Below are 17,142 nucleotides of genomic sequence, written 5' to 3'. Positions count from 1 at the left end.
AGACCAATATTTATTGGATATACCATTAGTTTTCGTTGTTCAAATTGTATCTAATGTTTAGGCACTTTGCCCAATGTTACCCGACCAAACTAATTTTTTTATACATTTTTTGGGATGGCTAAGGAACATCTTAGTCATCTAAATTTTATTTTATGTAACAAAAAGGATATTTTTGGAATGTCTTTTGTTGCCCTCTTTTCAGATCTTTTAATAGGAGGCGCGTGCCCACACGCTTCCTGAGTCAATTGGGAGAGCGATTGATCGTGTCTGCACATGTCAGACATTGGTTCGACACGGTTTCATTAAATTCTCCCGCATTCTTCAAATTTTGTATTCGCAAACGATTGTTTTCTTTGAAAACCAAAGTTGTTATTTTCGTTTCGAAAACAGTATCAACGAACAACGCACAGTTAGATTTGACTGCGCGCAAATTTTTGAGCATTCCAAGTAGCAAAATGCGACTCACGTTCGCTTCTCTACGAGAAAAGCGCGCGACTCTTGGGCTTATATGAGCAACTGATTCACGGGACTGTAATGGGCGATTTTCATCGCGTTTATTGGGCAAACTATTACCATATGCTGTATTGCACTCTGAGATTCAACCATCCTCGTCATACCAGCATGGAGCAGCTTGAATGGCGCCAAACAAAAACGGTCTTTAGTGAAAGGAATTTGCTCCATTAATGAATGAAACAAATGCCTGCCGTTGTATCCAAATTTGTTCGTCGATTAAATACCATGTACTAAAGCGGTCATCTTTCATCGCATCTTGAACGCAGCTTGCGTTACATTGTTACTTTATTTTCGCATGCAGGAGAGAGTCGTCATCATTAAAATGATGAAAACGCGATCCCTTCATCTATATCTTGAATTTCGCTAGATAAAATTTATGCATTGGTGCACAATCGGGAGAACTCGAGAGCAAATCAGCGCAACCCCAACACCAAAGGTCGAGAGGGTTTGCACCTGCTCGATGGTAAAACTTTCACCAGTGATGGCTCGAAACAAACTGGATGAATTAAATTACAAACGATATCGTTTTTTGTTGTTGTTTATTTTCAATGCTTTATCGAGAGATTCTCTTGAAACATTTTCGTATCTGCAGCGTTGACGTCAAAAACGAACGTAAAATGTTCATGTTTGAACTCTGCTTGTAGCATTTGGCATGCATACTGGCACAGCTTAGGTCATCCTGCTTAGTTGTTTTTTTTTGTACAATTTTATCTCATCGAAAGATTGTCTTATTATGGGTTTTTATTTTCACAACTAACGTCGCTTGTGATTGTAGACCATTTGCATTTGACCTATGTAAGCAACTGATTGCTTTTTTTTGTCCAATAAATATTTCAAACAGACACCGAACGAACGCAATCGAATTCAGAAAAAACTCAGAAAAGCTCCTCTCGTCCAAATGAGGTTGTTCGTCGTCGACGAAAGAGAGATGCGATATTTCAAGGGACCAGATCGTACCCGAGATACCTCGAAACCATGGTTACCGTTGATAAGTCCATGGTGGACCATTACGGAAGCGAGTTTGAAGTCAAGAGATACATTCAGACAATCATGAATGTGGTGAGTCATTGCCTTAAGTAATGTTATATGTTATAGTAATGTATTAGGAGAGGAAATTAAATGAGATTCAAATTTATGCCCCTTGTCTTCACCAGGGGGCTTTTGGCTTCGTAATTGTGTATTGTTGACCGAGGTTTGCAATAGGAGAAAAACTGATTTTAATAACTTTATTAATGCTTCTTCCCGTTAGTTTGAACCGTTGCCTATAGGCATTCATCACTGTCCATGAATATCTATCTCTTAATAAGTAATTGCCCTTTTTTTCTCCAACAATGCGAATATTTTTGTGTTCGGTTACTGGAAGTACAATGAATTGAATTCATTTTCAAAAGAAATGTAGTGAAAGATCGAGCTTGCTTCGTCATCGCACGTTACTACAAACTTATAGCAACGCGCAGTTTCGTTGACGCAAGATTGCTACAATAGAAAAGTTAACTTTCACTAAGGGGGAGTTTACATGAATCTGGAATGAGTTTCGATCCCGAATGAACTCATTCCACTTTAAAAGAAATCCTATTGCATGTTTACATGAATCCGGAATGAGTCACAACTCGATCCGGATCGAGTTCATTCCTAGTTTCATTCCGGATCGAAATTTACTTTTTATCTCATGTAAACGCGAATTGAGTTTCATTCTGAAATGATATTGTGATTAATTTCGCATGTGCCATGGGTATTGTCTTCTGGCAAATTGAAGCTCGTAAGTAAATAAAGAGGCTAAATGGGTTAAAATGAGTGCGAAGAAAAACAACAATTAGTTTCATGTAAACACGGATTGACATCACGTTTCGATCGGGATTGAAAGTCATTCCGGATTCATGTAAACACCCCCTAACTGCTGCACCTCATTTGTGTTGAACTGGTTATCAACGTCCATCATTAGTCATCTTTTATTTATCTAGAGTACCTGTTCTCTACCATTTTTTCTTTATTTAACTCAATTCTAAAAGTTCACTATTCCTTTTTCCAAGGTTCATAATATGTTTCGCGATGTAAACATCGGCAACTCCATCGATGTCGTCTTGACAGGGATCAAGATTTTAAAAAACGAAGAAGTACTCCTAAATTGACTGTATTTCTAATCTGATGAATGTGCGGCCTCTATACGTCACCTGTTGCATCTCTGTTTACAGGATTTGAGAATAACGAACGACGCGAACAAGTTATTGAGAAATTTTTGCGCATGGCAACACAAACAGAATGTCATTTCTGACTCGGAGGCGGGTCATTATGATACAGCCATCTTGATTACCAGGTAGTCGACTAGTTCAATCGAGTTAAAATTCAAACTGTGAGCTTGGTTGTTGTGTCGTGCCCAGGCTACTGCCGAACAAGTGACGTCATCTCGAATCATAACTTCTTGCCTCTTACAACATTTTAGGAAAGACATTTGCAAAACTAAAGGACATTGCGACACGCTTGGTAGGTTTGCACGATGGAAGAAGTTTGCTGTACGCTATTTTAGCGGCGCATTTTCTTGTTTTGTGCACGAGGGGAAAATTCTTCAAAAACTTCGATGGGTAGAAAAGAAATAAGAACATCATGGATTAGTCGTTTAACGTAAATATGTTACCAATGCAATTTTTTTAAAAATAGGTACATGTAAGTTTTTCAATCCTTAAAAAAATTTAAAGGTTGTTTTCAGGTTTTTCGTCTGCTGTTACTGATTTTAGCACTGTTAAAACACATTTTACTCCTTTGCAGCTGATATTTCCCCAATACACATTTTTTGTTCTCTGCTGTAATCAACCAATCAAATCACCTTGCCATCTTCTGTTATATTATTAAATAAAACAAATAAAGCCGAGCATTGTCCTATCTCAAGCAAGTGGTTTATAAGTTTTGTTCTATCATAGCCTCTGGCATCTGAAGTGTGGCATGTCTCTTCCTTTAGGACTTGCTGAATTGGGAACGGTGTGTGAGCCCTCTCGAAGTTGCTCCATCATAGAAGATAGTGGCTTGGCAACATCTTTTACTGTTGCTCATGAGCTGGGTCACGTGTAAGTTTGTTTTTTCAATATATATACCCTCACTGCGCAGAAGCACTTCGGCCATTTAGTTTTTTATTGTATGTATGAGCGGATCCAGCATTCGTCAAAATCAATTCTAGCTGCTCAATTTTAAATTCAAAGTATTTTCACAGGAACGCAATTTTCACAGTATTTGCAAGAGGCCACTGCGCGCAATTCTTAAAAAGCGCGCTGGCCTGCCATGTATAGATATGCATGTTTTGTAATCATCAAACAGACACATAGTAAACATTCTCTTTCATAGTAATTTTGCTATTTTGATGCAAAGTTAGGAGGTACTTCCCATCTTTTATAAAGAGCGAGGGGTGCCTAAGCTCCTCTGTCCCCCTCCCCTCTCCGCAGCCTCTGAGCTTGCGCCTCCTTGGTCTGCATTGTTGCGTTTAACAGTGGATATTGATTTGTTTTTGGAAACGAATGCTTTCGATGGTCCTAAAGTTCCAGCATTATAGGCTACCTAGTCTTTACTTGTCTTCTTTTGTTCAGTTTCAATTTAGGCCACGATACTCCGACAAAGAACTGCCAAGGGGAAGTAGGTGGAATGCACGTTATGGCGCCATCCATGAATCTTCAAGCTCTCCCATGGACTTGGTCCTCTTGTAGCAGACACGAAATCACCGAATTTTTGGAGTAAGTGTTCAGACATAGTTCTCATTTTGTCCGGAAGTTCTTCCTGAAGGTGTAAGAATTTAAAAAATACAATGGCATTCTGAGAATGCTATCATCAGTTTGAAATTCTTCAGTAATCCAGATGACAACTGTTTATTATTCCAATGATTTGCTTGGAATATCAAAGCAAAATTTATGACGATCCGTCTTACTTTCGTTTTGTCGTGTTTTCATCTTTATCAATCCTGGTTGAAATTGATTTGAACTGTACTGGATATCTAAAAAGGTCGGGTAATAATGCTTTCTAGTGAAAATGGAATTAGTTTGGTTTTTTGTTTTGTCTTTAGATATAGTAAATTAAGGATCATTACAAAGAAAAATGTCAAGAAAGACAAATGACAACTGCAGTGGTGTAGAAAAACTCCTTAATTGGGGAGGGGGAGGGGCACAAATTCGTATATGCATGTCTTATTTTCAAAAGAATTTAATACGGCAGAACATGAAGATGTGCCTCCCATGATTAACTAGTTTGCTGCTTGACAACTGATTTAGGACTTGTTCTATATGATATATTTTATTATGCGGCAAACGATTTTGACAAATCGTGCAACTTGATTGGATGGCAATATTTTTGAGGGCTTCAAAAATCTCTGAAAAGGGACGATTTCAACTAAGTTTGAAAAAGTTACCATCCAATGAATAACGCTATCCAGGATCCAGGATTCTTTGTGGTCGCTTCGTATTGTTTTCTGCAGTGAAACTGATAATAATATTTGTGTGAATCAGATTTTTATGAAATATTTTGAACATTGTGCCATTTCAGAGGCGGCCATGACAGTTGTTTAATGGACAAACCACAATATCAATTCAAGTTTTCCGAACAACTGCCAGGAGAGGTCTATAGTCCAACAATGCAATGTAAATTGGTGTATGGAAAGGATTCGTCGCTGTGTACTTTTCAGGTAACCAAATCGTCATGTGGTGGATCGAAATTTGTATTCACAGTCAAACGTTCTCATTTCAACAAATCTTCTCGTTCCAGACCAATAAGTGTCGTCGTCTTTGGTGTACAGTAAAGGTTTTTCGAAATATAGAAGGATGCAAATCTCAGTCGATGCCCTGGGCGGATGGCAGTTCCTGTGGTCAAGGAAAGGTGGGTCTAAATTTTATCCACAAATGGATTGCTAATTGATGAAATAATTATTGGAATTGCTTTCTTTCTTTCGCCGGCGTGTTTTTGTTCTCCGTACCTAAAGTATTTGAAGTCCACTGAAAAATGCTCGCTTTTATAAACGTTAGAATGTAACAAGCAGAAGAAACGCTGATTTTTTTTAATATCAAAGAATCTATTGCAGAGCACTCATGCTAAACCAACAAAATTTTGGGATCATAGCATTCAAGAAAATTCAATTAGAATATACGAATTCGCACATACATCGACTGAAGGCAATCATGTCCAATTCTTTTCCTCAAGAGCGTATCTCACATTAGATAGATGAAATTTCACACTAGGAGAACTTTCACAATAGGGTTTTATGTTTACGCGGTATACTGACACCAAAATATATTGTTGCTGAATCGAAACTGCTATGAGCAATGTATTGTACAGGCCACGTGAGCTGTACGACAACGATATGCGCATGCGTATAATATCCTGCCACAATTTGGGAATGACATGAGCGAAAAATAAGCAATCCTATCAATGGGGCTTCTATTTATGAGAACTCCAAGCGTGACCGCATTTTCTCTCTTGCAACCATTTAGTGGTGTATTCATGGCGAATGCGTAGAGAAACGAACGAAGACGGTGATTAACGGGAACTGGTCGCCATGGTCACCATTTGGTCCTTGCTCCCGTACCTGTGGTGGTGGTGTGACGTTTTCATCGCGCTCGTGTAACAACCCAAGGTAAACGAAAGTCTTCTATGCATGTATTATCCTTCGCACTCTTCCTGTGTTTGACAAGACTTAGTGGTTTAATCTATCGTGGCTTTTTTGAACAGTTCCAAAAGCGTTCCCGCTCCATTATACTAGCCTAGATCGGTATGTTGGTTAGGGCCGGTCTATGCCCGTGAATTTGATTAAGCTGCATTTTTTCACAATCCAGAAGCATTTAACAAACGATGTACATGAAACCTGTTTTAAGTGTACACATTCGCGAAATTAAACGGATTATTTCCACTAAATGGAAATGGCTGCTTGATAGAGGTTTTATGATTACTTATCAGCTATAAGAGATTAGAGTTGGGACCTCACAAAATTTCCGCTTAATACAGGATGTCTGCTATGGTGTTCTATAAGTTATGTGAAATTGTCAAATGGTGTTTCTTTTTGGTCAATTTAAAACAATCTTTGTGTTGCCATCCGGAGCAAGGTGTACTGTTTTGTTGTCGACCACACTTATCCACAAATGAATGAGATGAAGAAATACACAATTTGCGAAAATTTCTTCTTCAGGCCTTCAAACGGTGGTAAATTCTGCTTTGGTGCCAAAACACGATTCAAGTCATGCAACACGAAGGTAAATTCTCATGAGACATTTTAAATACACGACAAGTTTTTGCTAAAGAAGCAAACAAACATTGGGAGTTTATTATGATTGCGATATTTTCTTGAAGGATTGTCCCAAAGGCAGCGCAAGTTTCAGAGCCGTGCAATGTGCAAAATACAATAACAGAAGGGGACCGCCGGGAAGTCAATGGGTACCAAGATACCTTAGGGGTGAGATTTTTATGTATTTGCGACTCTTCGAGTACATGTAACCGGGGGATTGTAGTTTATTTTGTTTTCAAATTAGTGTGTATGTGTATCTGTAATCGGTAAAATACGGTTTGTTGAGTTTTCTTGATTCTATATCGTGTATTCAGAGTATGTATAACTCTTCAACACAGGCAGACATCGATGTCAACTGTTTTGTGAACGCATTGGAGGCGGTGGTGTAATTGTCACACCGAAAGTTGTCGACGGCACGAAATGCGGGAAAAACGTGTTCGATATTTGCGTGAATGGAATTTGCCGGGTGATTATTTGAATGTATTTAGCAAGGGCTGAAAATTTCGTCAGTCCCTTTGGGTTTCAACTTTTGCATATGTGTTTTTCGCCTAGCTCGCCGGATGTGACAACGTCTTGAATTCGCAAAAGAAAGTCGATGTTTGTGGTGTATGTGGGGGAAGAAACGACACTTGTGAACGAACTTACAACTCTTGGCACAAAAAAGTGAAGTGGGGTAGAATTAATGACTTATTCTTAAACTGTATTGACATACCACACTGTAGTATTTGGCCGTAGTCGGGGGGGGGGGTCATGTTCATATATGCATGACATGCCGTATCTAGCCTGCGTGCAATCTCTAAGGGAGAGAGAAAATTAGGGCGGGAGAACGTAGAGACTGCGAATCGGAAGCTGAAATGCTTGTTCCAGTCACGTGGATTTCCCTGGAAAAGCGGGGAAAGACGCTGATTGGCTATTTGGTAATAATTTATATATTACACATAAATTAATACTTTGGCGAGCAAGATAGCGTCGATCGATGTTGCGATATTGAAAGTAGAAGAATTTGAAAGCGCTACGGATACAATACTTTACTTTTTTAAAATGGAAAAGCTTCACCAAGAGCAGCTGAAATGCATAAAAGCTTGTGTATTTTAGTGCAGGGACGGGATACGATAAATTTGGAATAATTAGTAATATTTTAATATAATTAAAGAGACTGCACGCAGGCTCAACCGTATAAAACTCCGTTGAAATCTATTGTTTTTTACGGATTATAAAATGCATATACGAATTTGAGCTCCCCGGGTCAATTTTAACATTGCACAAGATTGATAAATATTCATGTTGCTACTATCATCAATATAGAGGACTGACTACTCTATAGAATTTCAAGGATCTTCTTGTATACGTAGGGTACAATGACGTCACGACGTTTCCTTCTGGAATATCATCCGTGAAAATAGAGCTGAGAACACCGAAATTTCAGGGAGAATGGGACCGCACATCTAATAGAACACGTGGAAAACTTGATGATTATAATTATTTAGGTAAGAGTGTGTTGAAATTATGACAAGTATTAATTATACAGTGATGATGTAATCTTAATTGATTGTGATTGGCTAACAGCCAACAGATGATATTATTATTACTATTATTACTATTATTGTTATTATCACTATCATCATCATTATTATTATTATTATTATTATTATTATTTTTTTATTATTATTATTATTATTATTATTATTATTATTATTATTATTATTAAAGATTGTTATATGCAGTGCGGTGTTTGAAACTAAATGAAGATATGATCTTCGCACTTTGCTGGACAATTTAAGCAATTGTCTCATGAACCTGAAAAATTCAGGTGACTCAACGGGATCTCAACAGCAAAGTGCGAAGATCATATCTTCATTTAATTATTATTATTGTTATTATAATTATTATTATCATTAGTATTTCTATTACTGTTATGTTAGCATTATTGGATGAAAAGTACAGAAACATACTGAACGGTGGTTATCACGTAAAAGGAAAGTCAGCGAACATTTTCCATATTTCTGGGCTGAAAATTACTTACTCTGGTGCAGAAACATATCCCGAGTATATCATCATCGAAGGAAAACTGCAACAGAAAATTCGTTTGCAGGTATTGTGAATGAACTGAACTTGTGTAAACTGATTCTGAAACATCAATTCATACACTGTTAAAAAAACCAAGTTTTAAGTTGAAAACGAAGTATCGCTTAAAATATCTAATTCCAAACAAGGCACAATACAATTTATTTTTTGGTTAATTAAACTGCGCAAACTTTAAATTACCGTAACCTCTGCCCAAGAGTTCAAATAACTACATCGAGCTAGAGTTATTTCAACTTTTTAATGGTGAAAGTTTTACCCTTATTGCAATATGGTTTTCTACACTATCGCAATGCCTTATTTTATGCATACAGCTCGGAGGTCTAAACAACGAGAAACGATTGGACTACTTGTTAAAAGCATGATAAAAGCAACATATTATATGTTATAATATAAAATACATGTTAAAAGCAGCAATATGAATATTTATCTGTATGTTTTTTGCTCAGTCATTCTACTTAGCCTCCTCCATGGACGTAACTTTTAACGAGTAGCTCGTTTTTTTCCTCGTCGTGCAGTTCAGCTTCTTTATTAAGCTACACTCCAAAAGCTTGAGAAATTTACATTGTGTAACTTGATACAAAATCCAGGTTTTGGCCATCAAGCGAGTGATCTCTCCGACTATAACATACTCATTCTTGCGGCCTATTGTTAAAAGAAATGTGTTCTATTGGGACAATCGAGGTCCGTGGAGAAAATGCAGCCGACAATGTCAAGGTATGAGCCTCAGAGAGCATAACGGTTGAAAAACGCTGGGCGCACATCTCTCGAAAAACTGTGATGCGCTTTTCTATGTTAAATACTCGATGGAAAAGCGTGCAATTTATGACTGATCCGATTTTTTTCCTACATATTTTACTAAAGCATAGATCCCTCCCCTCCCTTCACCTTGCTCACCCATCTTTGCGCCCCTAATAATATAACTTTCGTTGTATGTTAAGGCAATCGATAAAGTTTTTCCATCTCCCTGTGAACATTATGAAGTTTTAAACATGCTGAATTTTTTTTCTTCAGGGTCGCGTAAGCGAGAGCTTCTTTGTAAACGCGGTGGAGATAACTCGAGCGTCTCTTCAAAATTCTGTAAGGGTATTGAGAAACCAGAAAAGATTGAAGAGGTCTGCAACGGCAATTGTGTCTTCAAGTAAGCTATTTTCTTCATCTCAATTGTAAAATAGCCTTATTATTATAACGGGAGCTCTGAGTTTTTCAATTCTTACATTACCGAGCTTTTTGGTTGGGATGTTAAGCGTGGTTTCATTATCGTAGAAACTCGCTATTTTTGTTAGAAAAAAGTTTAGGAACTGTGCCAGCTGTGTTGCTTGTGTGTCGCTCAGATGAAATTTACTTTAACTGTTGTTGCACGCTCGACTTTTTGAGGTCTTTACGACAGCTGGCAATTACTTCCATTAGCGTAGCCAGCCCGACTTTTTACTCCAGCTATGCAAATCTTTTCGTGATTATTGACCGTAAGAACAATAGATTTCTAAAGAAATGAATAATTGTAGTCCTGCATACTTAAGTTAAAGGCGCGTGTAAATCTGCGGGCTGGCTTCACAACTGATTATTTATCACTAGAAAGGAAACTAAGTCGAAATTTATTTCCATTGCTATCGTGGCCAATATATTGTCTTCATAAAAAACGGTGTATTTTTACTGTAAAAGAGGCAGGGATGGTGAAGAAATATGTTGGTGAGGAATATACGCAAATGTTTCATGACGATGTCATCTTTATACAGGTGGATGATAACAAGTAAAGGTGCATGTAAACCTGGCTGCGGGCCTAGTACTCAGAAGCTGTATTACCGCTGTGTCAAACATTTTGTGTCATCAGGCGCAAATCTTATACATCCAAGTAGAGATTGTGAACGCGTTACGAGACCTCCAAATAGGGAAAAATGCGAAGGATCGTGTGACAATGTCGTATGGGCTTACTCTCGCTGGTCTAAGGTTAGACATTGTTAACTAGTGACGCACGATATGCAAATCTTGTACATCCTCGTTCCCAGGTTCTTTCAATTGAAACACGCGTTTTGTTTTTTTTCAGTGTTCCAAGTCATGTAATGGCGGCATTCAACGACGAAGCGTTGTTTGTTTGGAGAAGAACGCAAAAATCCGTAAAGAACTCCCGGTTGCTATGTGTGCCAGAATTGAAAAACGACCAGAAACGCGCTCTTGCAACACTATGCGCTGTCCAGCATGGCGCGCGGGAGAGTGGAGTAGAGTACGTATGAAGTTTCTTTCTTGAGTTTGTAAGCAATCTGATTGGTGGATATTTTTAGACAAACATTCCATTTTTGTTGTTTGAATGTCCAAGGACACTTTACTTTCAACTACGCATTCCGTAGTTTTTCTCGAATTTTTAGTTCATTTCTTTCCCTGGGTTTGTTGTTAAATCCACTTTAAGATGGCGAAACTGAGAAAACGATTAAAAAGCATTTCAAAATCTCCTTTCAGTGTTCGGCTGCCTGCGGTGAAGGTAATCAACGAAGAAAAGTTCAGTGTGTTATGAATGGCAATAGGCAAACTTCACCCGAGCGATGCGATTCACGGAGAAAACCAAGTGACGAAAGAAGTTGCCGTATTAAAGCATGTCCTCATTGGGAGTACGAGGAATGGTCGGATGTAAGCTATGTTTTTTTTTGTCTTTTTCATAAAGTTTCTGAATTGCCAAGTGGTCACAGCTAGACTTTCAAGTTCGTCTTTTTATGGGTAAAATTAGCAAAGTATTGCTTCACATCTGATGATGGTATATTTTGAATATTTGTAGTCTCGCAGTAGCGGACAAAAAAATGAATTTACTCCCGTCTCTTTCACTCCGCGCAATAATTTGTTCAGTTCTCTTCATTTTCCCCTCATTTTTCAAAACGAAATACTTCATATCCTCGCATGCGCAGCATTTCTTCCATTGTTTCTCATCATCTGCTCGAAATGTTTCATCGACAGATCCTAAAATGCTTGCTGCTTTCTTTCATAAAAGTCATTTTATGTCTTCCAGTGTTCTGCCACGTGCGGTTCGGGGCATCAAGTCCGTCTTGTTCGATGTACAAACAGTGATCGCGAAATGTTGAACGAGATAGAATGCCAAGGAAAAGACAAACCGCCGTCAAGACGAGCCTGCGATGGATTACCGCAATGCAACCTGACACTATTCTATTTGAAAAAGGTCGCTGACCGTGGGCGTTTTAGATGGAAAACTGAAGCCTGGGGAAAGGTAAGTTGATGCTCATAGACACAAAAATGTCTTATTGTTTTCTCAAAATGGACATGATGCTGCACTTTTAGCATATTTAAGCATATGACGTCTTAGTGGTTATTGAAATAAGAATAGGACATATATTATCTTTGCCTTTCGAATTTGTATAAGCCCACAATTCAAAGGTTTTGTGCCTATTAATCATGCCGTGATTCTTAATACAGTGCTCAGCGACATGTGGTGAAGGTCTCCAAAAACGGAATGTCACGTGTGTCGATTCACGTGACGTAATCACGAGTAATGAGTCCTGTGCAAACAAGAAGAAACCAGAGACGGCCCGAATTTGCACGAGTCACTGTGGGAGATGGAAACAAAGTCGTTGGTCTAAAGTAAGTGGAAACCTTTTCCCAATTATCTTTTCAAAACGTCAAAAGGTTTTAATTCGGTGGTACCGGCTAATTTCAGAGAAATACCGAGTGTCTTTATTTTTCAATTACGTTCAACTCTGTATTCTGTATATTTTTACGTACCGTAGTGTTCGTCGATGTGTGGAAAAGGATTTCAAACCAGAAACGTTAGCTGTGCCGATGTTAATGACGAACCACTCGGCGATATCATGTGCAGTTCCAACACAAAACCGAAAATGATTCGAGAATGTCTCGAGTATTGTGGAATTTGGCGTCATTCTAGATGGACTAAGGTTAGGCCTGGTAACTAATATCGGATAAAGTCGAGGAAAGCTCATTCATGGAGTCATAGATTGATTTTCCGGGCACCAAACGAAAAACTCGTGCAATAAATTTAAAAAGATTACAATTGTTATCCAATTATAATTTTAAAATTCAAGGCGACGGATGTTTTTTGTATTTTTTAGTGCTCTTCAAATTGTGGAAGAGGAACACAAAGACGACAAGTAAAATGTTTCAATAGAAAATTCAGAGCGATCGATGACGAATCCTGTGATCCATTGTTAAGACCATCTAATATTAGGCAATGTTCGAACTATCTCTGTAGGCCTGCAATAAAACAAAAGCCGATTGTGAACCGGCGTTGGAAGACTGGAACTTGGACCAAGGTATTTGAGGTTTGATCTTCCAGTGTGTGCGTGGCTTATCAAATGATGTTCGAGAGTGAATCTTTGTTTGTATGCTTCAGTCTTGTGTCTTGCGAGTGATCAGAAGCTAAAGTTTGAGTTCTCAAATGCTCCGGTCTCTTTTCCGGTCTTAGGAGTCCCAGTGTTGAAACCTAAATGCTCCATAAGTTCCCGCGGTGTACACGAAGGATTTAGAACTCAAACATATTCCAGTCTTATTTCTATATCAGTATAATTTCGTTAAAATTATTCTTAAGTCTCGGTTCTATATGTATACTGCTCAAGGTGCTTATTATCCACTTAGGTGCTAATTGATTTTAAAATTTGAGTTCGTCAACTTCGTCAATATATACAAAAATCAAATCAATTTAGTGCTCACGAAGCTGTGGACGTGGCTTCAGGCGTCGTTCTGTTCAATGTTTCGATGGCTTATCCGGCAAAAAGCTTCGCGAGCAATACTGTAATAAAAAAACAAAACCGCAGTCGATGAATCGCTGCAGTTTGGGAACTTGTCCAATATGGAGAGTGAGCCAATGGAGTAAGGTGAGAAGATATATTTCGGTGTGTTGTAAACCAAGCGTCTTTAAGATTGAGAAATCAATGTATTTATCTCCAGTGCTCAAAAACATGTGGAACTGGCTCAAAACAAAGACGCGTATCGTGTATTTACGGAATTTCCAGAGCGAATCATTCGTTGAAAACCAATTGTGACGAAAGCATAAAACCACCAATGGTAATGAGTTGCTCCACAAACGATTGTCCTAAGTGGCGGACGAGTCAATGGACAAAGGTGACAATATAATAGCTTATTTTTGAAAATTGGGTTAGCCTAGGCATTTTCTTTTTCTTTTCGTTTCGATCGATTCATCGTCCAGATGGGATTGAATAAAGGTTTGAAAACTGCATTACTGATGGCCAGCTGTTGGCTTAGGTTTTTATTTACTTAGTGGAAAGAAGGTAGACCAGAGGTCATCCCAAGTTTTGGGAGTTTTGGGGAGTTTTTCAAATTAAGCTTTGGATAAAATATGTGATTATCTCCAAAATTAAAAAAGGCTAAAACATTCCGCATTTAATTGTAAAGCAAACTGAAGAAACTATTAAAGCTTTAATGTTAAAATGTAATTTTAGTAATTAAGAGTTTAAGTTGTTGGTCCTTCAGGCAAATTTAAAATCCACGAGTTTGATTTTGTTTTCATGATTTTTTTGGAAACCTTTTTGTTCGAACTGTGTTCTCAAAATGATGGAAGAGCCATTGCAGAAACCTGAAAACTTCCGCGCCCACCCCCTACAAAATACATAAACCTCGGACCTCAACCTCGAAAAACGTTGGACTTAGAAGATGGGACATTCTAGATGTTTCTAGCGTAAACACTGTGGTAGACTCAGAGCTTTAATTAAATATTTGTTATTCCCTTCAAGTGCTCAAAAACCTGTGGTCTAGGAGCCGTTCTTAGACGGGTCTATTGCTCCAACTCGACTCACATCATGCCCGACAGATATTGCTACAGAAAACTTCGACCATCTTCCATGAAAACATGCTACACTAAAAGCTGTCGACCAATGGTGCGTTGGGCAAAAAGCAAATGGCATCCTGTAAGTTGAGATTTTTGGTTGACATAAATATCCAGTTAGCAAATTGTTTGAGAAATTCGTGCAGACAGTACTTGCAGTATGGTTTTCTCGGAATAAAATGGTAATTAAAGACTCGTTATCCGAACAAAAAAGCATAGCATCTTAAGATAAGATAGGGTAGCTGTGTTTAAAACGCTTTCGACTTAAAAAAGCAAATGTGTCATCAAAATATTTTAGACTTATAAGTACAGAAACTAAGTATAGACCTTTTTTATTATGCAACATTTGATGATTTCTTTGTTTCAATCTAGTGCTCTGTACAATGCGGTGAAGGTTTGAAAAAGCGAGAAGTCTGGTGCCAAGACTTTTATGGTAGGAAAGTGCCTTCTATAAGATGCCGCAATTTACGACGCAAACCTCGCTCGCAAAAGCCTTGCAGGAGACGTTCGTGCGGAATTTGGGAGACGGGCATTTGGGGAAAGGTAATTCTTTACTGTTTGTCTCAGAATAAATTGAAAATAAAAGGTTTGATATCATAGCGTGTCAACTAACTTCAATATATTTCATTTTAAAGTGTTCAAAAATGTGTGGATTGGGTATCAGTGAACGAGACGTGCGTTGTCGAAGAGACACTTTATTCTTGGATGAAAGGTTCTGCTCAAACAGAGAGAAACCAAGAAATAAAAGATCTTGCATGATCAAAGAATGCCATTCACGAAACACAAGTTATAAATGGTTTGCGTTCTCGTTCAGCCCGGTTAGTAAAGGCATTAAAACACAAATGGCTTTCTTTACGTTTTAAAAAAATGTGTCGTTTTGCATTCATGTTTTGCCAGAAAGGGAACCTTTAAAACATCAACTTTTGTCAGTTGACCTTTGAGAGATATTTTATAATGGTTTAAGCGTATAATGTTTTCGATAAAAGACCATAAGAAAGGCTGTGCACCGATGTTCTTAATGTACTTGCTGCATTGTCACGTGTCAGTGATGAGTTAGATATCACAAATCAATCTCATGGAATAGGCTCTAATAAGAATAGGTTTTGTGAAGCAATGGTGATAGCTATGAATAATTTCCTACCTTCGCATCTTTATAGTGTTCAAAAACATGTGACGCTGGAGTACAATCTCGTATGATCGTGTGCGTCGATCAGAGCAAGAAACAGGCTCCCAGTGAGCTCTGCGACCCCCACGATAAGCCTGCACAGATGAGGGCGTGTCGAAACGTAAACTGCGCCCCCAAGTGGATTGTTGGCCAGTGGTCTGAGGTATTAAGATAGAACCATAAACATATTGAGCATCACACAAGCGGTTGCTTAAATTGTCATTATTGTTGCGTTTTTTTTTGAAGTGCACCAAGTCATGTGGTGATGGCCGGCAATCTAGAGTGATTACATGTCCAGAGAAAGATCGGAACTCCAATGATCTATGCGATTCATCACAAAGACCGCCAACTGAGAGACGCTGTAATCGTGGATCTTGTGATAGCTTTTATGTTTGGAAAACTGGCCCCTGGTCCCAGGTAGGAGACCTTAATTCAAGGAACTTTAGTAGAGAACTTTAATTCTGTTAAACAGAGTGCCCCCCCCCCCAAAGAAAAAGCGGAACCCGCATAAATAATTATGAATTCACTGAAACGATTATGCACAATAATATCACAGTATAGAAACATACAGTAGTCTCACTCTGTAGAATTTTTTGTGCAGCGCATATCTTATTACGCATGTGATTAGCACAGTGGCAGCCAGTAAATTGCATTTTCTGATTAATAGGAGCGCCTAGGTGGCTAGCTGCACCAGTAATCTAATTAAATATACAGCAGCAAGTTGCACAAAGGAGTGAGATTACTGTATGTTTCTATATTGTGATAATATCGCTAGCATTCAGAAAAGGTTAATGAACATGACAGTTGAGCATTAATTAGGGCGGGGGGGGTATATTCATTTATTCAGTTCTGCCCTACTGATTTCTTTTGAAATTCATTTCATTTTCAAAAGAAATCAGTAGGGCACAACGCAATTTATGAATATGCACCCCTCCCCCCCCACCAACCAACGTTTTACTTTTAATGCATACATAATTATTTGTGCAGCTTCCTTTTTTTTCTGGGACACCTTCTACAGAGGAAAAAACATCTATTATAGTTGGTTAATGGAGAGTTCGTTTCCAATTAAAGTGTATGATAGAAAGTTTTATGTCCTACGAAAAGGCTGTACATAGTGAACATAATGATTTTTCTACTTGCTTAACATGCATTCTTGCCTGACGATTGAGCAATCCCCTCCCCCCTAAACTGTATGTTCGTGTTACTGTATCCTCTGTGTTAGAAAATGGAAAGTCAAACTCTTAAGTGAAATACATTTGTGATCTATCCAAGTACTTTTGCAAGTTGTTAAAAAATGGAAAATAAAGGAATGATTTAAAATGGGACAACTGGGAGAGC

General features: G+C 38.2%; 1 protein-coding gene across 5 annotated transcripts in view; it reads left to right on the top strand.

The window, feature by feature from the left end:
* Window positions 1-17,142, top strand: part of LOC124434196 (A disintegrin and metalloproteinase with thrombospondin motifs 9-like) — a 51,496-nt gene that overhangs the window by 30,863 nt on the left and 3,491 nt on the right. For all 5 annotated transcript variants that reach the window (XM_046984076.1, XM_046984075.1, XM_046984077.1 and 2 more), the window contains 31 exons: window positions 1,355-1,572; window positions 2,544-2,627; window positions 2,706-2,827; window positions 2,954-2,994; window positions 3,467-3,572; window positions 4,086-4,229; window positions 5,032-5,170; window positions 5,251-5,361; window positions 5,973-6,115; window positions 6,665-6,728; window positions 6,826-6,928; window positions 7,099-7,226; window positions 7,313-7,433; window positions 8,113-8,247; window positions 8,683-8,852; window positions 9,433-9,559; window positions 9,857-9,983; window positions 10,579-10,789; window positions 10,887-11,063; window positions 11,297-11,464; window positions 11,838-12,053; window positions 12,260-12,424; window positions 12,571-12,735; window positions 12,910-13,110; window positions 13,501-13,671; window positions 13,745-13,918; window positions 14,548-14,721; window positions 15,012-15,182; window positions 15,275-15,457; window positions 15,797-15,967; window positions 16,051-16,221. In XM_046984076.1, the coding sequence (XP_046840032.1) occupies window positions 1,355-1,572; window positions 2,544-2,627; window positions 2,706-2,827; window positions 2,954-2,994; window positions 3,467-3,572; window positions 4,086-4,229; window positions 5,032-5,170; window positions 5,251-5,361; window positions 5,973-6,115; window positions 6,665-6,728; window positions 6,826-6,928; window positions 7,099-7,226; window positions 7,313-7,433; window positions 8,113-8,247; window positions 8,683-8,852; window positions 9,433-9,559; window positions 9,857-9,983; window positions 10,579-10,789; window positions 10,887-11,063; window positions 11,297-11,464; window positions 11,838-12,053; window positions 12,260-12,424; window positions 12,571-12,735; window positions 12,910-13,110; window positions 13,501-13,671; window positions 13,745-13,918; window positions 14,548-14,721; window positions 15,012-15,182; window positions 15,275-15,457; window positions 15,797-15,967; window positions 16,051-16,221 (4,601 nt within the window). The remainder of the gene's footprint in view (window positions 1-1,354; window positions 1,573-2,543; window positions 2,628-2,705; window positions 2,828-2,953; window positions 2,995-3,466; window positions 3,573-4,085; window positions 4,230-5,031; window positions 5,171-5,250; window positions 5,362-5,972; window positions 6,116-6,664; window positions 6,729-6,825; window positions 6,929-7,098; window positions 7,227-7,312; window positions 7,434-8,112; window positions 8,248-8,682; window positions 8,853-9,432; window positions 9,560-9,856; window positions 9,984-10,578; window positions 10,790-10,886; window positions 11,064-11,296; window positions 11,465-11,837; window positions 12,054-12,259; window positions 12,425-12,570; window positions 12,736-12,909; window positions 13,111-13,500; window positions 13,672-13,744; window positions 13,919-14,547; window positions 14,722-15,011; window positions 15,183-15,274; window positions 15,458-15,796; window positions 15,968-16,050; window positions 16,222-17,142) is intronic.

The sequence above is a fragment of the Xenia sp. Carnegie-2017 genome, unplaced genomic scaffold (assembly GCF_021976095.1).
Source record: "Xenia sp. Carnegie-2017 unplaced genomic scaffold, XeniaSp_v1 HiC_scaffold_14, whole genome shotgun sequence".
Classification (NCBI taxonomy): Eukaryota; Metazoa; Cnidaria; class Anthozoa; order Malacalcyonacea; family Xeniidae; genus Xenia; species Xenia sp. Carnegie-2017.
This window is presented reverse-complemented; position numbering and strand designations above follow the sequence as displayed.